At 49.7% G+C, this 26,839-nt stretch overlaps 3 protein-coding genes and 3 non-coding genes across 9 annotated transcripts in view; 1 reads left to right on the top strand and 5 right to left on the bottom strand.

Annotated features, from left to right (window-relative positions):
- MACF1 (microtubule actin crosslinking factor 1) overlaps positions 1-5,669 on the top strand; it is a 156,167-nt gene extending 150,498 nt beyond the window's left edge. The window contains 6 exon segments of the mRNA XM_086626033.1: positions 951-1,143; positions 1,764-1,912; positions 2,659-2,853; positions 3,528-3,607; positions 3,976-4,086; positions 5,520-5,669. Of these exon segments, the coding sequence (XP_086482159.1) occupies positions 951-1,143; positions 1,764-1,912; positions 2,659-2,853; positions 3,528-3,607; positions 3,976-4,086; positions 5,520-5,669 (878 nt within the window).
- A 2,114-nt stretch (positions 5,670-7,783) lies between these two features.
- PPIE (peptidylprolyl isomerase E) lies at positions 7,784-11,307 on the bottom strand. Of its 4 annotated transcripts, XM_086625866.1 has the most exons (11): positions 11,276-11,307; positions 11,104-11,202; positions 10,919-10,962; positions 10,275-10,301; positions 10,004-10,085; positions 9,400-9,500; position 9,288; positions 9,165-9,248; positions 8,898-9,083; positions 8,215-8,357; positions 7,784-8,121 (listed from the first exon to the last, which is right to left on the bottom strand). In XM_086625866.1, exons 1-11 carry the CDS (start codon positions 11,304-11,306, stop codon positions 8,053-8,055), a joined length of 867 nt encoding a protein of 288 aa, XP_086481992.1. In that variant the 5' UTR covers position 11,307; the 3' UTR covers positions 7,784-8,052. The 4 variants fall into 4 exon arrangements, with proteins under 4 accessions (XP_086481992.1, XP_086481989.1, XP_086481990.1 ...); XM_086625863.1 differs by having other exon boundaries at positions 9,165-9,288; positions 10,004-10,111; positions 10,262-10,301; XM_086625864.1 differs by having other exon boundaries at positions 9,165-9,288.
- Positions 11,308-12,232: 925 nt separating this feature from the next.
- Positions 12,233-26,538, bottom strand: PABPC4 (poly(A) binding protein cytoplasmic 4). The gene is made up of 15 exons (XM_009987193.2): positions 26,285-26,538; positions 20,088-20,281; positions 19,657-19,772; positions 19,041-19,180; positions 18,679-18,773; positions 17,957-18,094; positions 17,252-17,347; positions 16,477-16,749; positions 16,120-16,207; positions 15,827-15,946; positions 15,142-15,269; positions 14,397-14,490; positions 14,162-14,292; positions 13,369-13,468; positions 12,233-12,461 (listed from the first exon to the last, which is right to left on the bottom strand). The coding sequence occupies exons 1-14, from the start codon at positions 26,475-26,477 to the stop codon at positions 13,382-13,384; spliced, it is 1,893 nt and encodes a 630-aa protein (XP_009985495.2). The 5' UTR covers positions 26,478-26,538; the 3' UTR covers positions 12,233-12,461; positions 13,369-13,381.
- On the bottom strand, positions 15,569-15,701 carry LOC147527116 (small nucleolar RNA SNORA55). The gene has a single exon (XR_015222861.1). It is a non-coding gene; the product is annotated as a small nucleolar RNA SNORA55 (small nucleolar RNA).
- Positions 16,846-16,974, bottom strand: LOC147527115 (small nucleolar RNA SNORA55). The gene has a single exon (XR_015222862.1). It is a non-coding gene; the product is annotated as a small nucleolar RNA SNORA55 (small nucleolar RNA).
- Positions 17,499-17,631, bottom strand: LOC147527114 (small nucleolar RNA SNORA55). Its single transcript, XR_015222863.1, has one exon. It is a non-coding gene; the product is annotated as a small nucleolar RNA SNORA55 (small nucleolar RNA).
- Positions 26,539-26,839: the final 301 nt, after the last annotated feature.

Here is a 26,839-nt window from a genome sequence, read left to right as displayed (position 1 = left end):
ATCAGTTAAAAATTGCATTTAAAACGTGCCTATTTAATTATTTGTTTGTTTTCTTTTTAAAAGTAAGCGCTGGGTCAGATTCGTTGCGTTGCTTTTGTGCCTGAAGCAGGAGGAGCTTTAATCACTTTAATTATGTTCAGTCCTGGCAGCCTGGGATATTTTTAAAAGAACAATTTGAAGAAAATAATTACATATTAGAGAAACTGTGTGGGGCTGCATTACGGTAAAGAAAGACGGTGGTTTATTCTTTATGGACTTAATTAAAAAAAAAAAAATCACCAGATTTTTCCTTTCCCCACATGCGCTAGATTTCTGCAGAAAGTAGGTATTTTCAGTCAAAAGTCACGTTTTATTTTTTACAAAGCAGTGACCTGACTATTTCCCCCAGCTCAAGTCTTTGGGTGGGTTTTCCACTTTTTGGAGAAGTGCAAAGGGCTGCAGCCCCAAAACCGCGGCACGAGGGGCAGCTTTGTGCTTTTTATTTTATTTTTTTCCAATCAATGATAATGAAAGAGGGCTGGGAGGCTGGTGGGGGGTTTACAGAAAAATAAAGCAGAGGATGGGGGGTGGGCTGTGCAAAAATGTAGGAGTTGCATCAAGATTAAAACTCTTGGGAGAGGAGAAACAGGAACTTGCAGCAGTGGCCAAGAGCTCAGGGGGGTTTGTCCCCAAATTGGGGGCAAATCAGGTCAGATGGCTGCCCCATCCCTGGAAGTGTTCCAGGCCAGGTTGGATGAGGCTTTGGGCAACCTGGTGTAGTGGAGGGTGTCCCTGCCCATGGCAGGGGGGTTGGAACTGGGTGGTCTTTGAGGTCCCTTCCAACACAAACCATTCCATGATTCCATGATTCCATGGCTCGGCGGGGGGCTGCCGGCTCTGATCGCCTGTCGGGGCAGCCGGTGGCACAGTAAGAGCCCGGCACGGCCCTCCCTGACCCCTTTTCTCCACAGTCGAGCAGGACCGGGACATCTTCTCCCCGAAGCCGTACTGGAAGGAGTTCAGATTCGACCTGACCCAGGTGCCCACGGGCGAGTCGGTGACGGCCGCCGAGTTTCGCATCTACAAGGCGCGGGGTGTCACCCGCCACGCCAACACCACGCTCCACGTCAGCATCTACGAGATCGCTGCTGAGCACTCCAACAGGTGACGGGACGTGGAGGGAGACAGGGACAGGGATGGGGATGGAGACAGGGATGGGGATGGGGATGGAGACAGGGATGGGGATGGGGATGGAGACAGGGGTGGGGATGGAGACAGGGACAGCGATGAGGATGGAAATAAGATGGTGGGAATAGGGAAGAGGATGGGGATTGGAATGGGGACGAGGCTGGGGTTGGAGATGAGGATATAGATGGGGATGGGAATAGGGATGGGAATGAAGATGGTGGGATGACGATAGGGATGGGGATGAAGATGAGGCCCCCAGTGAGCACCAGCCCTGGCCCTTTCCCTTCCCACCCCATACAGACGCCGAGGGCAGCTGCGCGGTCGCGGCCGGCTCTTCCCACGCTTTCCCACCGGGCAATGCCACACCCCGACTTTTTGGCCAGGGCTGGGAGGATGCTTTTCCCAGAGCAGCTGCCAGGATGCCACCATCATGTCTGGCACAGCCATAGGCACTGGGAGCCGCCATCCTGACCCTGCTGTGCCAGGACCTGTACGGACACAGGCACCGAGGAGTCATTTCCCTGAATTATCATTGGTGCTGATGCCCTTTGGGTGCTATTACTCACCTGCTCGGGGTTTTTTTCCCCATTTCACAGGGAGTCGGACCTGTTCCTCCTAGATGTCCAGGACCTGCGTGCCGGGACCGAGGGCTGGCTGGTGTTTGACGTCACGGCCGCCAGCAACCACTGGTTACTGGATCGGAAATACAACCTGGGGCTGCGACTCTACGTGGAGACGGCCGATGGTAAGCCTGCCCAGCCTGCCTGCAGCCTTTGGGGCCAAATCCCCAGGAACTGGAATCCTCTTATCCCCTCTTGGTGCCACGGCGTGTGGGGGGTGGGTTCAGTTCGCTGCAATTTTAGATTTCCAGCTGTGATGGAGAAGCTGTGAAGCCCTGATGGTGAAGTCTCCCAAAGGCATTAATGCTAATGGGGTTCCTGGTGTGGGCTGTAATAACCCCATTAGCACTTAATGAACTCCTTACCTGGAGGGATGCTCCTGTGTGCACAGGCCGATTAACCCCCTTCTCACCAAGGGAGCAAACGTCTTCCAAAGGTGCCTTTTGCAGGTGCACAGGCACGATGCCGAGGGGCACCGAGAGCATCTCTGCTCCCATGGCGGGGGAAATCGCAGCCGTTAATGCCCCATCCGTCCCTCCCGTCGCACCGGGCTTTCCTTCCCAGTGTCAAAGGGGAAAAAAAAATCAGTTGCTTGGTCTCACTTGGTTTTTCTCCTTGAATCTCTCTACATGCCCATCACATTGTGGTGGCCATGCAGGACGGGGCTGTAGCTGCCTCTGTGAGCCACCCATCATACACCCACCCAGGGGGGCACCAGCAGAGAGCGACCCCGGGGCGGGAGGGTCCAGCCAGTTGGGGGGGGGGGCAAAAACACAGCTCTCCGCTGCAAATTTCCTGTATTTTTTCCTCCCTGCTTTAACCAAATGAGTTCATTCCAAGAGCAAACCGGCGCGCGGTCCCGTCCCTGCAGGGCACAGTGTGGACCCGGGCTCGGCGGGGCTGCTGGGGCGCCGGGGGCCCCGCTCCAAGCAGCCCTTCATGGTGACGTTTTTCCGGGCGAGCCCCGGCCCCGTGCGCGTTACGCGGGCGGCCAGACCCCCGCGGAGGCGGCAGCCCAAGAAGACGAACGACCTCCCGCATCCGAACAAGCTGCCGGGAATTTTCGGTAAGAGCTTTGCGGGGCGAGAAGCCGTCCCCATGGACAACATCACGCTCTGCCACCGCCGCGAGCGAGGGACCTTCTGTTAGTGCCTTGTTTTTGGCAAGGAAGCCCAATTTTGGCCCAGAAATGTATCCCCAGGGGAAGCAGAGGCAAGAGCTCTGGGTTTTCAGGATTGGGGTCGTTTGCGGTTTGGGAGGTGCAGTGGGATGGGATGGGTGCACTCGAGGTGATGGTGTTTCGTGGGGTTTTCAGGATATTGGAGTTTTGGCATCATTTCCCTCAGTTTTGATGCTGCCCTGGGAGGGCATCACCCCAGGAGGGTGTCACGGTCCCGGGAGGGTGTCATGGCCCTGGGAAGCCATTCAGATAGGAGGGAATCGAGAAGCCTCAGCTCTCCTGAACTCATTTATCTTGGGAAACCTTTGATGCCAACTGTGCCATGAGCAGAGCTGGGATTTAGCCCTTCCCCGGCTGCATCCCCTCGTCCCGATGTTGGAGCAATAAATGTCAGGCTGGTCTGAAGCTTCTTTTTGCTTCATGCAGCCACGGAGGCTCCTCTTTGCTTGTTCTCCTGGCCTAACCCCGGTCATACGGGCTGTTCAACCACCCGTGAGCCGGGATGGCCGGAGCCAGGGGGTGACCGGGATGCCGATGCTGCATGTCCCCTTCTCCTGCAGACGATGTCCACGCTGCGGACGGGCGGCAGGTCTGCCGGCGCCACGAGCTCTACGTCAGCTTTCAGGACCTCGGCTGGCTGGTACTTGTCTACCGGGAGAAGTAAATGCCAAAAAATACCCCATCATCCCCCTTTCACCCGGGGCTCCCTCCCAGCGCGGCATCTCCTGCCCATAAAGCGCTGAGCAGCGGTGTGAGCAGTGCCAGGCAGCCAGGAGCTGCCGTGGCCCCATCCCGGGAGCCAGGAAGGCAAATGTGAACTGCCACAACCCCAAACCCCACTGCTGACCCCCAACAATTCATGGCTCTGGCTGAAATAAATCAAAATACGCCCTTGCTGCTGGCATGGCAGTGCTGGGAGGAGCCGGCTGGGTTGTTTTGGCAGGTGGGGAATGGCTGGAGGGGTGAAGCCCACAGCATAACTGGTATAAACTTTTTTTTTTTTTCCAGGACTGGGTGATCGCCCCACAGGGATACTCAGCCTACTACTGCGAGGGGGAGTGCGCCTTCCCCCTGGACTCCTGCATGAACGCCACCAACCACGCCATCCTACAGTCCCTGGTCGGTGAGACACCCCCAAAGGCAGCCTCAGGGCAGGGGGGACCCGCTGACTACCCTGGGGGAGCGGCTGGAGCCCAGCGGGTCCCAGTGATGAGCTGGATTTGGGGATGAGCACCCTGGCTTTGGGAGCATTTAGGGTGGAGGGTGCAGTTCAGCTCCCACTAAGGCACGGGTGGGTGCACGCACAGCTGGATGGGTGCTCCCCCGCCAGCTGCTGGGGAAGGGCATCACCTCGCCAGCTGTGTGCAGGGCTTTGGGCCGAGGTCCCACGAAATGCCGCTGCGGCTCAGCACCCAAATGTTGGGCTCAGCATATTCTGAGCAGGAAGGCTTTAATGCCCTGTTTTGGGGTTTTTTTTGGTTTGTTTTTTTTTTTTTTTCCCCCCCAAACCCACCCTGCATCCCAGCCGGGGCTTTAATTTCTGGAATTTCCTGCCCTGTGAGTGTTTGATTTCCCAATGGCAGAGTCACATCAGCTCCGGTGTTCGCAGTTAATTATAGGGAGCGTCGAGTCCCTGGCCGAGCCTTTGAAGGTGTCGCCTGGCGGGGTTTAATTTTTGCATTAACGAAGCTGCCAGAGGCCCCATCCAGGGCTGGGCACGATCCTGGCAGCAGTGAGGAGGTGTCCTCTTCGCCCCCATGCACCCACCCACCCCTAAACCCAATGCTCTTCCCGAAACGGAGCCATTTGGGCAGGATGTGAATCACCTGGCGCCCGGCTCCGGCCCTTCTGGGAAGCGCCAGGACAAACGTGGCCAGGGATCTGTGCCAGCCCCGGCCCGCGCTGCAAATAGCAGGGTTTGACAGCAAAAACACCGGACTTCCGAACTGGGAGAGCTCGGCTGCCCCTGCAATAAATTAATCGCACATGTCGGATGAAGCCGGCGAGGGCTGCGTGCGTCCGGCAGCCCGTGAGCCGCCGGCTTTACCGGCCGGTCACTGGGATAACGCGTGTCCTGGGCAGGGGATGGACGAGCCGAAGGAAAGTCGTGTTCACAGAGGTGGTGTGTGCTTCAGATTTTAGTGCCATGTGTTGAATTTGGGGCAGCGCTGAGCCCTGAAGGAGAATCTCTATTGCCACAGCACCCAGCACCCCCTGCCCACGCGGGAGCGAGACCCGCGCTGCCCTCGTTAGTATTATTTTTAGCTGTTTGCCTATTTACAGGGAGAAAAGGGCCCCGAAATCCCAAATTAACGAAGGGGCTGCCCCAGTCCGTGCTGCGCCACGAGCCCCGATCCAATATAAACTGCAGCAAGGCCTGCCCAGAGTTTAGAATAAATATTTTTGCAAAAAAAAAAAAAAAAGCTGGAAATAATCTCCCCATTCACCCAGGCTTTTTGCAGTTAAGAGCTGAGTTGATGGGGTTTTTTTTCTTTTTTCTTCTACCCGGGGCTGAGTTCGCCAGCACTCACGGGCTCCATCCATCCCCCCAGGTCCACCTGATGAAGCCCGAGGCCGTGCCCAAGGCGTGCTGTGCCCCCACCAAGCTCAGTGCCACCTCTGTCCTCTACTACGACAGCAACAACAACGTCATCCTCAAGAAGCACCGCAACATGGTGGTGAAATCGTGCGGCTGCCACTGACGGCCGGGTCCCAGCACCATCCCTGAATGTCCCATCCCGTCCCTGAACATCCCATCCTGTCCCTGAACATCCCATCCCACCCCCACCAGAGCAACATGACAGTGGGTGCGTGCATGGAAAAGGAGTTTCATGGGCTGCATCCTGGCCAAGTAGTCCATTACTAATAGCAAATAATAAATCCCTCCCACCCCTTCCTAAAAGTGGATGTAAATAATATAAAAGTTTTATTCTCTTACTACACTTAATGAGATGCATACATATATATACAAATATATATATATATAGGAAAGAGATGATTTGTGGCTGGTTACACGTGTGTTTTGTCCGTGGCTGACACGTTTTCCCCGTGCACCGCTGGCTCAGAGGCTGCTGCCGGCTCTGGTTTGGGCTGCAGGGGAATGAGGACAAGGGAGGTGGTGTGGGAGCTGCTCTGGGATCGAGCTGTTTCTAGCCCTGTACGTCTAACTCGCTCACCTCTAACCAGTGCTTTTAATTCCCTTAATGAAAACACCGTCGGGCAATTAAGTAGCTGGCTGACTAACCCGCTCCTGTTTACTTAAAGTTCATGAAACTCGGCCAGCTGCAAAAAAAAAAAAAAATAAAATAAAAATATCCATACTGAGCTCTGACACTGTTATAAAATAAACGCCTCGTTTGGAAAGTAAACACGTAGTTTCTCTTGCTGTTTGTTTTTTAATAAATGCCACGGCACAGCAGCGCTCTGTTCGCCGCCGGGATTTCGCAACGAAAAAAAGACTCAGGATGGGCTAAAATTAGACTTATTTGCTTGAAAATAAGCCCCGCCAAAGCGCTGCGATGTGAGGTTTGGGTCAGGCTGTGCCTCCCCGGGCGGGAGAGCGGCTGCGCTCACCCCTGGATGCTTCCCGTGGGTTTGCGATGGGGCTGCGGCCGCACCGGCCCCGGGCAGCTTCCATCTGCTATTTGCACAATTAAGTTACTTATTTGCTGTGATTTTAAAAGAAAAGGGCCTGGCCTGTTTCTCAGCTCGGGTACCCAGGGAACCCCGCGTCACTGAACAAATAACCAACCTGGCTTAGCCAAACGCCAAGGAAAAAGTCTCAATAAAGCCACTAAAATAAGAAAGATCTGCTCCCTGCCTGGATTCCTAAGAAAAAGGTCTCGCCTCTTCAGAAAATTTCAGCTGCTGATTAATTTCACACGAAATCCAGCTCGGGATGCGCTCGCGGCTCCGTGCGATGCGGTGCCTCGTGCAGAAAGCCCAGGGCTTCCATCGACTGCCCCGCCAAGCCAGGGCGACACTGAAGATTTCTGCAAGGTCTGTCTTCAAAAGTTATGAGATTTAAACAAAAGAAGGGAGGGAGGAAGGGAAATGCTGGGATGGTTTGTCCGTTTGTCAGGTTGCATGTCTGAGTGCCCCTGTCTCACCTTGTCCCGGCTGTAGGGCTATCCACGACCCCCAAACAGTGTGAAAAATGAGCAAATGAGTAAAAGGAATCGAGTTTTTGTTACGGAAAAGCAGCACCCCTGATCTGCTGAGCGGCTGGGCTGCTGAAACTGAAAATCCCCAATTGCACAAGCCCTAGAAAACATCCCCAAATCCCAGCCCCGCGCCCGACCCTCATCTGCAAGCCAGAGTTTGGAAATGAAAACCCTTCCTACAGCCTCATCGCTGCTTTATTTTCTTCTTCTGTCACCCAAAGGGCTTCTTCATTCCCTGGTGCTTCTCATCCAGACCTTGTTCTCCCACGTACACATCCCAGTAAACGTGCTCCCTCTCAGATGGAGGTGGAGTGGGACCAGGACGGCTGCCAGCCTGGGACCTGCCTCCCTCTGCCGATGGGAAAGGACACAACAGAGCCAGGGACACGCCAGAACCGTCTCCACCAGGATCCTGCTGCTGAAAAAGCAGGAGATTCGGCTCTGCTCTTCTCATCCTGGCACAGGCGGCTTCCCCTGGCGCCACGATTTAGGCACCAGATTTGAGAAGACGCGAAAAAAAATGCAAAAAATGGGCAAATGCCAAAAAAACCCACCTTTGCTCAAAACCAAAGACCATCCTCACACAGGGAGGGCTCAGCAGCCAGGGGTGGGTCCTCAGTATTTTTAAAACTAGGTTTTATTTTTGCCACACGTAAAGCCTTTCCCGAAGAGCGGCAGAACCGGCCCTGCCCGGCTCGGCGCAGCGCAGGACGACGCCGGCTGAGCCGCCATTTCTGCCCGGGTGGGTCGGAGCCCCCAGTGCTGCCTGCAGGCACCTTCACACCAAACTTTGTGGAGGAATTTTGACAGAAGCCACAGGAGCCGGGCACTGCCAGGGGGTCACGGGGCTGTCCCACGCCAGCCGGCTCCGCGGCCGCTCCTGGCCAGGCTCACCCCATCCAGCCCCCTCCAAGTTCTGAGCTCACGAGCACTCGCCGCAGTCCGAGATAATCACCTTCTGCTTCGGTTTCCCGTCTTTGGTGCCCTGAGCCTTGGAGAAAGGAGGAGCAGGAATTAATGGCACAAAGCCCAAGGGCAGGATGGAGGTCGGCTCTGCACTGACCGCCCGGCTGCCGGCACCTACCTCGATCTGCCGCACCACGTCCATGCCCTCCGTCACCTCCCCGAACACCACGTGCTTCCCGTCCAGCCAGTCTGTTTTATCACAAGTGATGAAGAACTGGGAGCCGTTGGTGTTTGGGCCGGAGTTGGCCATCGATAACAGCCCTGTGATCAAAGAGTGCAGCATTACGGGCGGGGAGGGAGCGATGAGCTACTTCAACCCAAACCCATCCCATGGTCTGCAAAACAGCGCCGGTTTTTGGAGAGCTTCAGAATATTAAACTTCATAGATACCGTTGGAAACCAATTACACAGAGAGAAACACTTGCAAGCGTGGAAGATGGAAAGTGGTGGAGATTGCTCATCTATTTTTAGTTGCAGTAATAGAAAAGCTGTTTGTATGGAGATAAACCTGCCGGCTTTTTGCTGCTTTTTGTAGTCACACTGTGACTCTCCTCCTTTAAAATCAAATCAGAAAGATTAACAGCGCGTGGATGGAAAAAGAACAACATGTTTCTGCCTGGATGGTGACACGCGACAGTCTGACCACGGAGATTACAGAGTGACAGAAGCGTTTGGCCAACACAGATTATAATTCAGAGCTGCCACTATCAACACGGTCTGGGTCAAACCAGACCAAGCGTGGCCCCTGGATGATGTTGAGCCATTCTGCGCTCCGGCCCCTGCCCAGGGAGATGACTCTACCTGGCCCCGTGTGTTTGAGAATGAAGTTTTCATCATCAAACTTCTTCCCGTAGATGGATTTGCCTCCAGTGCCGTTGTGGTTGGTGAAGTCGCCGGCCTGGCACATGAACTGGGGGATGATGCGGTGGAAGCTGCTCCCCTTGAAGCCGAAGCCTTTCTCGTGGGTGCAGAGGCAGCGGAAATTCTCTGTTCGGGGCGAGGGGGAGAGAGGTGAGAGCTGCGTCGCGGCTGGAAGCCCCAGCGCTGGGAGGCTGACCCTGTCCTCACCTACGGTCATGGGCACCACATCTGAGCGCAGGAGGATCTGCAGCCGCCCCGCAGGTTTGTTTCCAATCTTGATGTCCATGTAAACTTGAGGGTTGACCCGGGATTTCTTGGCAGGAGGCTCACCCTGGGCAAGAAAAAAAAGCAAGTTGAGATGACATTCCTCTGCTCTGCCTGGCCTCACGCTCTCAGCCTTCGGGACAGCAGGGATACAGATGGCTCCAGTTGGTTTTCCTACCTCCTGCACCTCTGGTTTGGGGGCCTCTGCTCCTGCCTCCTCTGTGTTCTCCTCCAGAGTCTTCCCCGAAAACTTCTTCAGCCAGTCGTCATCCGACCAGACTGCGATGGCAAAAGGAAAGGTCAGAGCACAGGGACCGAACCGAAGGGCCACACGTGAACAGGCACACGGCTGCACGGGTCAGGGCACAGCACGGAGCTGGCAGCAGGATGGCACCCGAGCTGCGGGAGCGCTTGGCTGGCAGCAGCCTGCCCCAAACAACACAGGACACAGGGCAATTGCTCCGCATGGCATTGGCCCCATCTGCTTTTACAGATGTGGCCAGATGTGTGGGTAATTTTGCCTGGCACTTGTGCACGTGCTGTGCCCTCTCTCTCACAGAGCATGAAGGCAACTGGAAGTGCAGCCAAGAGCGTTTCCATCCAAGGAACTGTGCGATATTTTTGGTTATTTGATTATTAGGATGCTGCTTGGATCCTCAAGATCCCAAACAGGAGGCGGAGCAGAGGTCTCCACCTCGGGGTCTGGGAACCAGAGAGAAAGGCTGATGCCTGAAGCTCTAAACATCCACGAGGATGCTCTCCCCTGCCGGGCACCAACTCACCAGGCCTGGATGATCCTTCTTTAATTCGCATTGGTTTGGCCAAGTTCACACGAATTGTTCTGCCAAAGAGCTCAGACTCGTTCTGCAAAGGCAAAAAGCAGAACAAAGCCCACCAAAAGGTAAAAAATCACCACACACCCCCAAATCCTCACAGAGGTCGGAGGTGAACAAGACTTTGCTTTCTCTATGTGGCCCACGTCACGTAGGGCCTCGCTCTGCGCTACCAGGAAGACGGCAAAGCCACGCGGGCGAGTGGGAACGGGGTCCGTACCATGTTGTCAATAGCTGCTGCTGCATCCTGCCAAAAAATGCAAAAGAAAATAATTATTACCGTTTCTCCCCTCTCTCCCTTTAAAATCAAGGCTCAGCCTATATGTGCTGCAGCATTTTGTTGCAAAAAAAAAAAGATTGCCAAAGCACAAATCTCATCTACCCCTGGGCTGTAAAACTGATGGATCTTGCACGAGCCGTAGCCAAACCAGTATCCGGGATTCACCTTCCCACAACCAATCCAGTAAACTCGTTTTATGTATGATGCTTTAACGCTTACAAAAAAATATCTGGGAAAATAGGAGAGAAGCCCAGGACAGATTATAAGATGGCAAATACGTGGCAGTCTGCTGCCCACAAAGCCAAGAGACCCACCGGCTGCCGCTGAGCTCCAGGGACGGGGGAGCAGCTTGGGCTGGCACCAGCCGTGCTTCAGCCCCAGAGGAAATGGGAAAAGCAGGAGCTTGGGAAGGCAGACCAGCATCTCCTGCTGCCGGGGGGTGTCCCGAGGCTGCGGCAGGTAACTCCTGCCCGCTCCCATCAACCGCGACGCTGCTGTTCCCAGCGGGAAGAGGATCCAGCCCAAAAAACACCAGGGGAGGAAGAGGAGGGCCCGAGTGGCTCAAGTTTTTGCCCCTTTCTCACCTCTGCCAGCTCAAACTCGATGAAGGCGAATCCCCGGTGCTTTTCTGGAGAGAGAGAAGCGGGAGGTCACGGGCGGCGGAGACACGCCGGTCCCGGGGATGCTCCGGCGGGGAGGCGGCACCCCCGGGCAGGGACCGCCGGGATCGCCCCGGAGCCCGCCCCGGAGCCCGCCCCGGGCCACGCACCCGTCTCGTAGTCCAGCGGGATCTGGATGTCGGTGATGTCCCCGAAGGGGATGAAGGCGGCGTGCAGAACCTTCTCGTCCACCTCCTCCGCCAGCCCGCCTGCGGGGCGGACAGCGGTCACCGCGGGCGGCCCCCGGCCCCGCTCGGGGCGGCCCCCGGCCCCGCCACTCACCCACGTACAGCACCCGCTTGGTAGCCGCCATCTTCCCGCCCGGCCCGGCCCGCCCCGGAACCGCCCGGCGGCTCCGCCCGCCCTTCCGCGGGGCCGCACCGGGGGCGGAGCGGGCGGCTCCGCGGGAGCGTTTTTAGGGGAATTCTCGCTTATTCCACTCGGGAAACAGGGCGGACCCTGGGAGGGGCTTTCCGCTTCCCTGGGACGGTCCGTCACCGGCTTCCCGGTGTTTTCCGAGCACAAATTAAGGCTCAAGTCCGCGATGGAACAGGCACGTTCCGCTCCAGGGTAAACAGTGTTTCAGCCAGGCCCCTTCCTCGGGCAGTAGCGATTCCCTGTACTTGCTTGGATAGCTCTTTTTATCCCAAAGGATCACCCAAAATAGTTTACATTTATATACATATGGCCAAAACACAGCCACCTTTAGCGTATAAAATAGCAAAAGAACCGTTAAGGAAAACATCCAGCTGAAAATATAGAAATATACACAAAGAACAGCAAAGCTGCTCCTCTCCTGCAGAGGATGAGAAAGGAGCCAAACTCCTTTTACACTTCACTTGAAAAATGCCCCCCAAACCTGCTATTAGATCCCCACTGAGTTACATCCATCTCCCATTCGGATACTAACCAAACCCAACATAACCATCCTGGGGCGTAATTTTAACCCAACTGCTTCAAAACTGTGACTGTCTAAAGTTAACAAGCAGAATAACTCAATTAAATCACAGTTTTGATGTAGCAATCATTTGACAACTGCCTGCCAGTTTAATTTTACTGAGCCACATCACATTTACTTATCATATGTAGAGGAAAAAAAAAAAAGACGGATGCAGTGAAAGTTTTTATTCCTTTATTGATAAATGCTTTCCAGACTTTCCAAGCTGGATTGTTCAGTTAAAACCAAAACCACAAAATACTTTTAACCTAAAATCCTCAGTGTCCTCCTTAGAAGACACAAGAGGTAGCTCCGTTCCAAACACAAAGGAAAAGCTTGCAAGCCCAATTCCGGTTTTGGAAATCTAGAGCTTCAGAGTTGGCTTTTTTAAATAAGATCTTAAAGATTAATTTACAAAATGCAATATAACTATGTGATATGATGCACGGCATTGAGATCTGCAGGACAGTGAAGAATCTTCAAACATCTTGAGCTGATGTCTATGAAGGGGCTATTTGGCTTCTTTGCATCCTAGAGGAAAAGAAGACAAGTTACCTACACACAGCACACCTCGCTCCAGGCCAGGGAACTCCCCAGTGTTACAAACCATGAGAACTCCAAATATAATGTGCAAGGTACAGAGAAACTGCTAACAGTCACAGATAATATCCATTTCTGGTCATCTGACAAGAAAGTCAAACTCTTTAGCAGAGAAGCTGGTGACTGGAGCCACTGAGAAACACATGGATGAAAATATAAAAACCCTTAATCATTCTCCACCGTTTTGAGTCGTGACATCTGACCACAACAGCTTCACAATAAGTACTGAAGATGTCCATTCCACACAACCCACAGAAAAATGGATCAAAAGCAGGAAGTGGCATTCAAAGAATCAAAAATTTTATTCAGAAGTTAAACAAGAGCCAGCTCCAAACACAGGAGCCAGGATTTGCTCGGACAGATCTATGCGGTGCAATGACACTCCTGACACAAGCACTTTAATATATGTTGTAGGGAGATGGTTGTCAGGATAAGGAATGGGCATTAACAGCCTATTTGGCCTCAAAGCCACCAGAACATCTTGTGTCTCATTTTATTTCCCAGATTAGCACTTTCACAAGACTCATCTCAATGCATTATTCCTTCCTCGACATGCCAACTGCTAGGAGCACTTCAGGGACTTACACAACATCTTTCTGACGTTTAATTAAAATAAGATTTCTGAAGAATATTTCTAAAGCTTCTACAATAAGGATTCTGTTGGGGAAAAACTGCATTAGAGTTTGTTTTGTTTTTTAAAAAGTGGACTAAAAGCAGACAAGTGCTGCACCTGGACCTACAAGGGCCTCCAGACTGGCCACGTTCACTAACAATCACACTTTATTTACTCTGATTCTGGATGGAAGCTTTCAATGAAGCTAAGGACCGAGACACTCACCAGTCTTCCTGGTTTAAGAGGTAGCAGCAACCACGCCCACCTTCTGGGCAGCTTCTTTCTTGGCTTGGTGAGCCTGCAACACTGCAACGGCCTCCTCCACCTCGGGGAGACAAGTTATCTAGTGAGACCAAAGCCTCCCACAATCCACTCCACTGTACTGGGTTTGCACGGCAAGCTTTTGGTAGCAGGAGGTAGCTACAGGGGTGGCTTCTGTGAGAAGCTGCTAGAAGCTTCCCCTATGTCTGACAGAGCCAACGTCAGCCAGCTCCAAGACAGACCCACCACTGGTCAAGGCCAAGCCCATCAGTGACAGCGGTAGCACCTCTGGGACAACATATTTAAGAAGGGGAGAAAAAGCCTGCAGAATGGAAACTGCAGCTGGAGAGAGGAGTGAGAATATGTGAGAGTAACAACCCTGCAGACACCAGGGTCAGTGAAGGAGGGGAGGAGGTGCTCCAGGCACCAGCAGAGATTCCCCTGCAGCCAGTGGTGAAGACCATGGTGAGGCAGCAGGCTGTGCCTCTGCAGCCCATGGAGGTTTACAGCAGGTTTACCTGCAGCCCATGGAGGTCCCTATGCTAGGGCAGGTGGATGCTCAAAGGGAGCTGTGAACCCATGGGAGGTCCCCATGCTAGAGCAGATTGTGAAGAAATGCAGCCCATGGGAAGGACTAATGTTGGAGAAGTTCGTCGAGGACTGTCTCCCATAGGAGAGACAGAGCAGCTCTGGTGGGCACCTGGCATCCAGCCAGGGTCAACCCACCACACTCATCTAAAGGAACATGCCAGTTTACCTTTGACCGGAGGGACTCTGGAGACTCTAGCATGTGCAGCAGCTCTGAGTTGTCAATCTCTAGCAGCATTCCTGTGATCTTCCCTGCAAGGCTGGGGTGCATAGCTTGAATCAGAGGGAACAAACGTTCTCCTGAGGGGAAAAAAAGTTCAGAGTTTCAATTAAGAAGTCATCTTTGAAACCTGAGGGGATTTCCAAATTAAAACATGATCTGTAAGAACTGAAGTTTCACTTACCCAGCATCTGTTTCTGCTCCTGAGGAGGGGCAGCAGCCAGCATGGAGGCTGTTAGCGGTTCCTGTCCCTGCACGTGTACTGCAGGCTGAGGTGCCTATAGAAAAGCAGACATGAGGGTTCTGAAATAGATACTAGGCTGATTGCTTCATATTTAGAGACAATAAGAAGATATTCCCTCCTTCCAAAACACAATCTTTGTCAAGCTTACAGCAGACTTATTTTCAGAAAAGGACAAATAAGTACCATTTGTTCATAAACATGTTCCCTCCAAGTCCTGAACTCAAAACCCCACAACGTTACACATGGGCACTGTAAATATCTTACAAAAACTGGATCAAACATGGTGAGACAAACAGCACAATTGAGAAAGAGCAACATTCATGCCTGCTTTTTGTACAATGCAGAGGTTTATGGAAGAAGCAAACTCTGACTTCAATGATACCCTAATGAGGATTCGGCAAAGAGGTGAGAGAATGAATGTTTGCAAAACAGGGAAGCAAAGAACCATGAAAAACACCCTTACAGCAAATCTGGGGAAAAAAATGGCTTGCAAGTACAAGACAGATAAATCAACTAGGTTGCTCCTGGCAAAGGTACAACTGCCAGGTTTTCGAATTCCAACTTCTGATGTCTGTCTGGGTTATAAAAGTAGCTTGAAGTTTCTGTAAAAACACTGCAGCTGCATGTAAAACCCGTTGGGACTGCAGCAACTGCAGGGACTTCACAGCCCAGCCCCTCGTGTTACCTGCAAAGGCTGCACAGCAGGGTGTGGGCTGCGGACACTTGAGGCATATTTGTAAGGAGGAACCGCTCTGGGAGCGGGGGCAGCTACCGGCGGACGAGGAGCTAAACTCTGCCCTGCAGTGCCAACACCTGCGAAAGAAGAGAACAGAATTACAAACACCTGTAGCAACAAGCAAGCACATCAGATGTCTGATATGAACTGCTGAATTCAGACTATGTCCTGCACAGTCTGGTATTTCTTTAAAAACTGGTGTCTCCAAAATGCAAACAGCTACTTTAGGTAGGGGTTATTCTCCTTAAACTAAACCATGCATTCCACATCCTGCATTTACAATATTTTCTAGCTATCCACGGGCATAAAATAAATTTGGATGCTCTACTCTGAAAACAATATCCATAACCTACAGAGTCTTTTTGGTTAAACTGCTAAATGTTGCAGAGGTGTAGAGATGGGTTCCAAACCAGTGGAAAGCAACCCATCTGGATTTCCACTGCTGTGCTGTAGCACCAACTGTCCCCAGATCTGCACTGCACAGCAAGGAAGAGGAAAGACTCAGGTGCTGTCTCTGCTCTTTGGCCTTTTGTTATCCATATCTGACAAGCATCTTTGGAAGCAAAAGTCAAGTCTCAGTAGTATCCTCCTCCCTCACAGACAAGGAGAAGTGCCTGGGAGGCAAACACCTTACCAACTCGCTGGGCAGCAGCAGGGAGGCCACGAGAGGCCGGAGCGTTGCCGGCAGGGGCCAGATGGCGCAGTGCTGGCCGTGGTCCAGACTGGCGCATGGCGTTTGGCATTCCCTGGAAGCCTAATGGAAGAAATGAGGGGAAATCCTCAAAACAGAACTGACTGGCAAGTCAGGACAGTCAGCTACAGAAAGCAGGTTGGCACTGTGCACAGAAAGGAAAGCACGCATCGTTCTTGTTGGGAAGTGCAGCTAAGAGGGTCATACAATCAAAATATTGTCTCTAGCATGCTCACCTTGAGGTCTTCCTCCTTGCTGCCAGCGTGGGTTGGGTCTCATCTGCGTCATTTGGTTGGGTGCATAGTAAGTGGGTCTGCTCTGAGCCTGACGAAAGATCAGACAAGCTCAGAGGCAACATCTAAGTGAATAACAAACATTGTTTACAACATGTTTTGGCGGTTGTTGCCAGGACTCAACACTCAATTCACACTAAGAGAACAGGCAGCAGGGAAGTCACAGGATTAACTCCACTGACTGCACCCCTCACCAGGAGTTATTTGCTTACAGGCATAAGAAAGGCTCAATGAGATTACTGCTGCTGAACCACCAAAGCTCCGAGACAGGTTAAGAAAACCACACTAGCTCAAGCTCACCTGGGGCACAGCAGGCATGAAATATCCCCCAGCAGCAGGCTGGAACTGGTTAATGATTGTGTTGGCAGGCAAGGCTCTCATCCCAGCGATGCGCTGCATGTACTGATTAGTCAGATGGGCCTTTCGCTCTTCTTTCCTTTGTGCAAGTGCAACATACAAAGGCTTTGAGCCCACAATTCGCCCGTTCATCTCTGTCACAGCTTTCGTAGCTTCCTCTGGAGAGGAAAAGCAGACAAAGCCAAACCCTTTGCTCCGTCCATCTTCCAGCATCACCTGCAGTAAAGACCAATTGCTAGTGGAGTACCGTTACAAGAACTCAGCCTAAGAATCCATATTTTTTAAATGTCAGATTTCGGGCAGGTAGGACACAGCTGTTGCAGAGGTGTAGAGACAGGTACCCAATGAAAAGTCACCTGTCTGGATTTACTCTGCTTTTCTGTAAGCACCATGTGTCCCCAGGCCCACACCGCACAGTGAGGAATGGGAAAGATTTGGTGCCACCTCTAAAAGTGCATAGGAAAATGCCATTTCACACTTATTGGGAGTCACCTCAAACAAGCATGTTTGCCAGTTCCAGTCTCCTCTTTTCATGAGGCAATGAAGCAAATTCTCAGTAAAATCCCACTGAGTCCCAAAAAAATCTGTACGTTTACTAGTCCAGATGTTCTCAGGACCGCAATGACCAGGGAATATGAGAACTGCTCTTCAATCCCATGTTGAGAACAGTTCCTTCTTCAGGCTTTAAAATCCAAATACCTCCAAAACCCCACAATACCTTGGCACTCGTTATTGACCCAAAAGGTGAGAACTCCTTCCTCAGTTTTTCATCATCTATAGTGTCATCTAGGTTTTTAATGTATAGGTTAACACCCTAGAAGGGAGAGAACAATAAGACACTCATAACACTAAAGGAAACCTTGAGCACATTGACTGTCAGCATCCATCTGCCAGAGCTGTAATTTGTCGGAAAACTCTTAATTTAGCATAATGTTCCTTTTGTACTGCTCAAAGCTGAAAGTGGTAAATGTTGCAAAGGTGTAGAGACAAGTCCCACTGTGGGGAAAGGGAGCTTGTCTGGATTCCCTCTGCTTTCCTGTTGCATCAGGTATCTCCAGTCCAGCACTGCACTGCAAGGAGTGGAAAAGATTCAGATGCAATCTCTGACGTGACCCAGTTTTGCCTTAAATTAGAGAGACAACAGAACAGGGCCATGCTGCCTCTTTCCATCCCTCTAGGTATCCCCATTTGAAATTAAAGGAGACTGAGTGACTTTTCTCATGTCCTCCTAAACGTTTCATTGCCAAGGCTATGTCCTGATGCCCCCTTTGCCCCCGAATACCACGGAGTCGCCTTTACTAAAATGCAAACTAACTCACAGGATAACTCCGAGGACGATGCCTCATTACTTGGTCAATTCCTTTCAAGTCTGCCAATAGACTGAAAATGGTGCTTAAATTCAGAAAAAGAACAAACTATTCACCTGGTACCGGCTGAGTCTCTCTTGTTTCAGCTGTTCAAACTTCCGTTTCAGCTCTGCCTGGCGCTCAACCTTCTTCTGTGCTCGGCCTACAAACACCATTTTCCCGTTGATATCCTTTCCATTCATTTCTTCTACTGCCTGGATAGAGGGTTCAAGAGGAACCTGTCAACTGCTGAAACGAGACTGCACCTGATCCTGTGAAGAACAGGACTGTCCAAAGCTCACACTGTATCCTTGCCTGTTAATCAGTAACCCAAGGCTGCTGCATTTCCTGCTTCCGTGTAATTAAAGACAAACTGAAGTTATTGGGCAAGACCATGCTGACATCACCACTGTACATGCTGGACTAACAGCAACTTGTGAGTTTATCCTCGCTCCTTCTTGCAATTAAGGCCAAATTTTAACACACGTTCTGCTTAGAGAAGACCATTTCTCACTCTAGATGCCTTCCCCCTCCTGAAGTCCTGCACTGAAGTATTTCTTCAGCAATTAACATTTTTGATTACACCACTGCATTCTTTGTGGATCTAGTAATCTGGAGAAATGCCAAGTCACCCTTGACTGTCAAGCTAGTAAGGTACAAAAGGTTTCTAAGTCTCCACATCTAGAATAGGTTATGCCTGAGGCAGAATTTTCTTTCATTTTAGTAACAGGCCCCTACAATAAACCAAGTAAGATTTTCTTCTCTGAAGATACCCAAGCAGCACAAAAAATGATCATACCTTGTTAGCATCTTCATGCTTTTCAAAGCTTACAAAGCCAAAGCCTTTGGATTTTCCAGTGGGGTCTGTCATCACTTTAACACTCAGAGTTTTACCTGTTACCAAGGGACACGGTTGGTAAAACACCATAAAACTATTTCAAGACTATTAAACTCCATATAATAGCCCTGGCCTTCTCTCTCATCTGCTGGTCAGCCTCTGCCTCCTGTCCAACATCTGGCACAACTACTACCCACACCTCAACTTGCTGTATTCCTCAGCTTCAAAGTGACCCACATAGAGCCATACAAACAGTAGCAGCACTGTTGAGCTACCACGGGTCATCAAATTCACAGCCTCATTAAAAGCATTTCTGTATTTACCATATTTGCTGAAGAGTTCTTTTAGTCTTTCGTCATCCATGTCATCCCCAAAGTTTTTAATATAAACATTGGTGAATTCCTTTGCCTTGGCTCCCAACTCAGCCTCCCGCTCTTTACGAGACTTGAATCTCCCAACAAATCTGCAAGAAAGAGTGAAAGTCCCAGTAAGTAGCTTGTTTTCAAGAGCAGAAAAGCGATGTGTGATTTGCAGCGAGGCAAAAAATGAGTGTGTAGTAGGAGCTGAGAATGGGGACAAGAAAGGGTGACAGGAGAAGGACAAACAGGCCACAGACCAACCAGAAAAATCACCTGTCCTATGGTGGAGAGAGTCAAAGATGCCCACCCAGCTCTGCAGTGGAGAGAGTACTGGCCACAGAAACCCATCCCAGCCCACTAGTGGAGAGGCAGCAAATCAAGGCTTGGTTAGGGAAACCCACCAGCCCTGTAATGGAGGGGGAGCAGGCCATGGCTTGGGCAGGGTCACTCACCAGCCCTGTAGTGGAGAGGTAGCAGGCCAAGGCTTGGGCCAGGAGAACCAGTGCCTTGTGTGTCCCTGTTAATACCGAGATGCATCACGGTTCATGCGATCGTTGCTGCTTCTGGCTGTGACACTCACACTTTGCGGTCGTTGAGCAGCATGCCGTTCATCTTCTCGATGGCTCTATCTGCAGCATCCTGGGTCTCAAAGTGCACAAACGCGTAGCCCTTAGAGCCATTCTCATCACACACCACCTAGATATGTGCAAGGAAAACAAAACGTCAGCTCTGAACGCGCTTTCTCCTCTGTCGTGCTCAGAAACAAGGCCAGCACGCAAAAACAGGTTACTGCCAAGGGTCAACACTAGGAAGACATCATCTGTGTTTCAGACTTGTGCACTTCATGACCAAATCTGACATAACTTCAGCAATCCCTGACCTTTTGGTCAAACTCTGCCTTTTAGAGATTCCACTCCTCACTTGGTGAAAACTGTCCTTTTTGCTTCCTACATCGGATGTGCCTGTCATGTCATGGCTGTAACAGAATTGGACAAAGTAACCACATCTCACCTTGCAGGACAAAATATTCCCAAACGCTGAGAATGTGTCATAAAGTGCCTTGTTATCAATGGATTTGTCCAGGTTCTTAATGAAGACATTCCCAACCCCTGACTTCCTCAAGGAGGGGTCCCTCTGAGACCACATGATGCGAATGGGTTTTCCTTTGATCACATCAAAATTCATGGTATCTAGAGCACGCTCAGCTGCAAGAGAAGTCAAGAACAGATTTCTGTGGTTTGTTAAAGGTTTCCATCGTGTGGGTGATCATTTTCTCTGAATTTTACTCAGCTCCCGGAGACATGTGGAGTAATATCAGGGGCAACCAACTCCAATGACTTTTTAACTCAGTGTTTCAAGGGAGGTCTTTGCAGCACAGTCACTAGACAAAAGATTTGATAAGACTATTTTAAATCTACATTATAGTAATGCTTTAACAACCACAGCAAAATGAATGTCAAAATGCCTGGGGTTTATATAGTTGTATTCTTAATTATTGTAAAGGTAAAATCCTGCACCCAAAGAAGGAAGAGAAACACAGGAAACCCTAGGGGGGAAAAAAAAGGAAGTAAAAGTGACTGGCTTGTTTGCTTTTCATGAAGCTCACATCTACCCATACTCATTTCTATTACGAGGAAAGGATCATCTCCCTGTCAGGTCAGGGAAAACGTGCATGAACACGTGGCTGGCTGGGAAGACGACGTGAGCCAGCCTCTAACTTCTGTGGCCAAAAAATGATCCTCAAGTTGCTCAATCTAAAGATGACAGAAAGAGTGGACAAAACTCCGGAAAAAAAGTCCATATACCCAATCTGATTAACAGGGAAGTGTTTATCTAAACTCTAAAACCCCAGCAATGTCACTCTAACCTACACTGAAACCCCCTCCACGATTCTATTTCTGCTACCTACTGATATATTAAAAGGATCATTACGTACACACATCAGGATCTTGTTCATAAAATTGAGATGCTTGGGACTCTTCTGTGCCAGAAAACACTCCCAGCATGGAGTGCGCAGAGAAAAAGAAAGACTGTTAATTCCCAGCATGAAGCAAGGAGAGAGATAGACAGGCATTAAAAACAAGGAATATTAACAGAGCAGAACCCAAGCTTCCCAAATTTGTTTGCCTCAATTCTTCCAGGCCACCTTCACCCGATGATACTTGCTGATTAAATTTCAGGAGCAGCAAATTCAAGGAAAAGGCCAATTCAAACACCATCTCCTTTCATGTGACTGCTAGTGCACCCAGAGTAACTACCCAGCATTTCATGGAACTATCTCTAGGAACTCCAGTGAGACATTGCCTACAAAAGTCTCCTGCACTCCTTACCCCCAGAGTCAGTTTCAACTACTGCATGGAAGTTTCTCAGAATTTTTCATGAGCTTTGAAAATGTTTTTTTGTTGTTGCTTTTTAAATTGAAGTGGTGCTGTTGCTGTTTTCCCCAGTCCTTCACACATACCCCCAGCTGAATAAGCTCTGATGTACTCCATTCCTGAAGCAGTCAGCCTTGCAAAAAAAAAAAGAATTCAAGGAGGAAAGTTACACTTGCTACAACTCTAGGAGCTCTGTTCTGTCAAAGGTGCTAAATGCAATTAACTGCCATGCTAAAATGATTCCTCAGCTGCTACTCTGAATCAATGCAACCGAGGTTCTTCCTGCAGTCCATTCCTAGTAGGCACTTCACCAGGCGACTTGGTCCAGCTTGTCAAATTTGGCAGTGTTTATTTATAGCAAGGAGAGGTCCTCCAGAAGTATGTGTTGGCAAGGACACAAACTAGCTGTATATACCATTTGCAGCAGAAACAGGGCTCCTGCTGAAAGGTGACAAGCAGATGAAGCAGTGGCACGCAACCAGAGGGAGCTGTGAAACACTCTGCAGCAGCTACCGAGATACAGACTAGTTATGAACTTACTCCCAGCCCTTTCAAGCTTCCTAAGCATATACTCAAGCAGATACTATTGCACTGCTCTTTCAATAGATTGCTAGTATTCCACTCTATTATTATGCTCTGCTTGAAATTCACCAGACACTTCTTGTGAGCACTGGTGTAAGAAAGCCCTAGATGGATTCCCTGCTTTGAGGAAGGTCTGCCGTACCCACCGGTGGAAGTGCAGGCACCCCAGGACCTAAGAAAACCTGTAAAGGATCATCATGAGTTATGTGCATGACTCAGACTAGGCACATCTGATTCATTTCCTTAATCTGAGCAAACACCTTCTCATTTTCTTCTATTTCAGCCACAAAGCTTCAGCCATTTCAGTTCCTGTATCTGTTTCTCTCCCACTGGTTCCTGTCATCCTTCCAGCAGACTCAACTGCAACTCAAATATAACATTATAGACACTTTTAACCCCTTTCAGGTTTCCTTTTCATTCCTCTTCCATAGCCTTCTGCATAGGGAAAGCATTTGCAGCCTGCCTTAGGCCTCAAAGTAATTAATCTCCCTTCTAGGCTCCCTGCTGCAGAGCTAACACAATGCTGGAATTAGTAACTGTGGTGGAGCAGCATAAAGGCAGACACAACCACATGCACACACCAAGATTCACCCATGAGAAACTCCGCACAGGGAGTTTTATTCTGCAAAGACAGCTGCTCTGCAAACCTCCGGGCTCTCGCTTACGTCTCTAAGCAAAAAAAGACCCGACAACAAAAGCACATAGCACAAATTTAACCTCTTATTTTTTAAATACGAGATATTGCACACAGAATAGACTTAAATCTCTTGATCACTTAAGTTAGAACAACATGCTATATAAGCATATATAAGTAACCACTCTTCCCTTTTAACTTCATGCCTGCATTTACGCTACACAGGTCTTCCCTTACATTGTCTCTTCTCTTCCTCAAAGAGGAGAAGGCAAAGTTTATCCATACTCTTCTGCACCTTTCTTCAGAGACACTTATCTAATCCCAGCTCTGGGTTCCTTCTTGGCTTGGGAAACGTTCTGTTTTCTCTGTGCTTCCAGACCAGCTTATCTCTACAGCCATACTAAAGTTTCTCCACTTCATCATCTGAGTTGTCAACATTATGAAACCCTGGGATGCAATTAAACTGCATGAGGAACACATGAAGAAGGAAATTCAGCTTTTCTTTCAGATGAAATGAGTTTGTTTTCTTTCCCTTCTTCCCAGTCAAGAAGAATAAATATTAACGACCACAGCTGAGCCTGAACTAGCCAGAACTTTAAAACATTTCCTTAATATGCCTCTCACAGTAGGACAGATTCCATATCAGCATTCACTGCTTATTACACCAAAGAACTGCAACCAACACCAGCAGAGCTTATTTTCACTAAAAATAATCTCTGCAGCAGACTACCAGTTAGGCCATGCGTGCCCAGAACATAACCCCTTCCAGGGTCAAGCATCACTCCATTAGGTAACAAAAATGTAAAGAAAAATGCAAGCTTTGAACCAGTTCGGACACAGGAACTCTGGAAATACAGAGGACATTCAGGATGTGACAGTGGGAGCTCCTGGTGGCCCCATATAATGGGAAAAAGCTCTGGCTGCTGGACTTGCTCTATGGTCTTTCTCCAGTCATATGGACAGTTTTATTTCTCACACAAAAAAATTAAAACATTGCTTTCTTCAGATTTATGAAACACTCATCCTTGCACAAAAGGTGCCAGGGAAATGCAAACTATCATACATCGACTTCTTTAATGCCTACTACCACTTCAAGCATACTAATGATGTGTCCACAAGAACTTCCCTAGAAGTTTTCACGGCACAAAGTTCCCCATTACTTTTATGGGGCATTTTGTAGCATCTGCCACCCATAAATCACAACAGATCCCTATAGTGCTACAGAACACCAATTTACTATATCTGAGAAAAGATGGGGGAAGACCAAATGCATTTCTGATTATGCATTCCTGGAAGAAAATACAGACCTCTCCTTTCAGAAAGCCCTCACGCAGGTAGTACTGAGTACTGCCACCTTGAAAAAGCCAAATTCCTGCCATTTGACAATCAGATTTATATTATTCAAATTCAGGTCTTTGTTTAGGAGAGGTCACAACACAACAACAGGCTCACCTTTCCAAAATTATCTGCTCATGCTCTGCTGCATTACAAGTAGTACAGCAGCAGTTTTTCACTTATGCAAAGTAACACGTGCTGCACTTTGCCAGACAGAAGAAATTAGGAGCATTTCAGAAGAGATCTCTTCATGAGGGCAAGAGGAGCTTGAATATTTCCTCCTCCCAATCTTAACTCAATGATTAAGTCTAAATCACTTGACCTTGTAAGACCTACCAGTAACAAGACACCACTCACTTTGTCGAAGTATCACTTGAAGTACTGGGACTTCCTAAAATGTCTGCTGCCTCACCAGGAGCCCAGAATGATGCAACCTCCCTCTCAATTCCTGCCTATTTATTACCATAAAAGATTACCTTGAAATATATTGGAAGCCACCTGACTTTGTATAAGGTGCAGAACTTCTTCCTGCTAAAGCAAGCACACGTGACTAGCCACTCTTCCCTTTTAACATCATAACTACACGTGCTATACAGGTCTTTCCTCCTTTAAAAGAACTTTACCTATACTTTTGCACCCCACCTCCCCAACGTTTATCTAATCCGAGCTCCGAGTTCCTTCTTGACTTTATTTCTGCTGCTTGTTTTTATTTCTCTTATCCCAAAAAAATGAGATCATAGCCTAGACAAAGGCAGGTGAGCCTGGATGACTGTGCCTTTGTACAGCACATGACGGTACCAAGGTGCTTTTATAAGAAGGAATCGGAGCACACAGTTTCATCAGAGCAGGAGAGGACCACTCATACAGGCTCTCAGGTGCACTCTTTCTCCCTGAGGAGTTATAAAACACATAAATACATTGCTTAGGCTGCATTAAAAGCACTTTTGAGAGTTCTATGAATGAGAAAATACGCACTGGGTGCAAGCCAGCTTTTTATCAGCCTAGCGAGAGAAAGGATCAGAATTGCTCCATCAGATCTGTCAGCATCCCAAGGAAAGCACATGCAGAAGGTACTTTGACCTGGGAGAGGATGGAAGCTAGGATGGCACATAGTCACAATTGACTGTGTAAAATCCAAACATTCCAGCCAAGAGCTAAATCCCAGAGACTCTGCTAGCTTACAGGAATCTTGTAATAACATTTCTGCCTTCCACACAACAAATACTTTGATCCAAAGTCCACACATTACCCTGCGCAACAAACAGACCACGCTCAGCTGTCTAAAAACGTAAAGCAGGATAACCTACTACAGGCTAAAGGAAAGTCTACTTGCTGCTGAAGTCTGTGCTGTTGTGAATTGATTCCGAATTCAAGGGAAAAGTTCATCTATCCTTTCGATGTTTCTATTGCATAGAAATACTGCTAAATCACAGCACAGAGCAATAAACTTGCACTGGTCAACACGCAAAGGCTCTGAAAACTAGGGCAGAAAACGCTGACCCATCTTTCTTCCAGATAAGGCATGCTCCAAAATGACCTCCTCTGTCCCATCTTTCAGATGCTACTGCTGCTACAGCTCTGGAATACCTACTTGAGCAGGAGCCAAATTAAATTATGGAGGGGAGAGGAAAAACAAAAACAACAACAACAACAAAAAAAAAGAGTCTGGCAAGAGTGAATCAACCTGGCTTCTGCAGGCGAGACAACCTGGTTTCCCATGCACTGAACAGCACATTTTCTTTCCCATTTATACACGAACACCAGTTCTCAGACTGGGAGACCTATCCAGCTCCTTGCACAAACACTGCAATCTGTAGTCCACCAGATCTCCCAAATATTAAACTGGAGGGAGTGGGCAGCCAGAGGCTCAGCCAGTCAAAGTGAGCATTCAGCCAGGGCTGACTACTCTGAGCTTTTTCTGCTAGGACTGACTGCACGAAGACCCACACGAGAACGAAAGGAAAGAAAAGAAAAGTGGAGGTTATCCTCTTATGCAAGCTGGAACAAACCCAAGCCTCCAATGTTTAACGTCAGGAAGAGAGAAATAGGTTTATTTATGAGAGATGTTACCAAGATGTGCATTTGCAGAGTATTTTGTAGACACCAATCACTAAAAAACACGCCAGCTCCAGTCACCAGCAAGTGATTACTTACCTTGTAACTCTAACATTTTGGTAGGCAGCTACATGGCAATGCACATGAACAGCAGCGTGGATTGGTGGGAAAAAAAGTGAAGAAAAGTGAAGAAAAAAGCAACGGATGTGGTTGTACGTGTCACTTACCATCTGCTGGCTGCTGGAAGTTGACGTAGGCGTACCCGAGGGACCGGCGGGTGATCATATCCCTGCAGACCCGAATGGAGAGCACGGGCCCAGCGGGGCTGAACTTCTCGTAGAGCATGGCCTCGGTGACATCGGGGTGCAGGTCGCCCACGTACAGCGAGGCCATCGGGTAACTGCTGGCAGCCGCGTTCATCTTCCACCCAGCACGCGCTCCGCTCCCGCCAGCGACTGCGGGCGCTTGGGGTCTCTAAGTCAAGCTTTTTGTAAATGTTTAAACTGGGGAAAAACTCAGAATCTTATTTAAGTCTCCCTAAGCGGGGGCCTGCAGAAACAGCTTGGGAAAGGGGGCTGGCAGGAGGCGGTGACCGGAGGGAGGGAGGACCGGGGGACGGCCGCTCCGCCGCGCCAGGCCCGGGACTGCGAGCAGCCGAGGCGGGGGGAGAGGCCTGGAAATCAGCAAAAAAACCCACAAAATTCGGCCTCCAGGAGAGCGGGGCTCGGAAACGGAGCCAAAATCCCTACGGCAGCTCCTGAGCGTTTCCGCCGTCGGCTCCG

Source organism: Tauraco erythrolophus, chromosome 24 (genome assembly GCF_009769465.1).
Source record: "Tauraco erythrolophus isolate bTauEry1 chromosome 24, bTauEry1.pri, whole genome shotgun sequence".
Taxonomy (NCBI): Eukaryota; Metazoa; Chordata; class Aves; order Musophagiformes; family Musophagidae; genus Tauraco; species Tauraco erythrolophus.
Note: the sequence above shows the minus strand (reverse complement) of the source record. Positions and strands in the feature narration are given on the sequence as shown.

Excerpts from the sequence above, each read along its gene's own strand:
- PPIE (XM_086625863.1), bottom strand. The coding sequence starts at position 11,306 with ATGGCGGCTACCAAGCGGGTGCTGTACGTGG. Across the intron at positions 10,112-10,261 it reads CAACATGGTACGGACCCCGT|CTTTGTTCTGCTTTTTGCCT; the intron begins TCCCACTCGCCC and ends CCTTTTGGTGGG. Across the intron at positions 8,358-8,897 it reads TCTCAAACACACGGGGCCAG|GGCTGTTATCGATGGCCAAC; the intron begins GTAGAGTCATCT and ends CTTTGATCACAG.
- PABPC4 (XM_009987193.2), bottom strand. The coding sequence starts at position 26,477 with ATGAACGCGGCTGCCAGCAGTTACCCGATGGCCTCGCTGTACGTGGGC. Across the intron at positions 20,282-26,284 it reads CTTCCAGCAGCCAGCAGATG|CTGAGCGTGCTCTAGATACC; the intron begins GTAAGTGACACG and ends CTTCTCTTGCAG. Across the intron at positions 18,095-18,678 it reads AGCATGAAGATGCTAACAAG|GCAGTAGAAGAAATGAATGG; the intron begins GTATGATCATTT and ends CCCTCTATCCAG.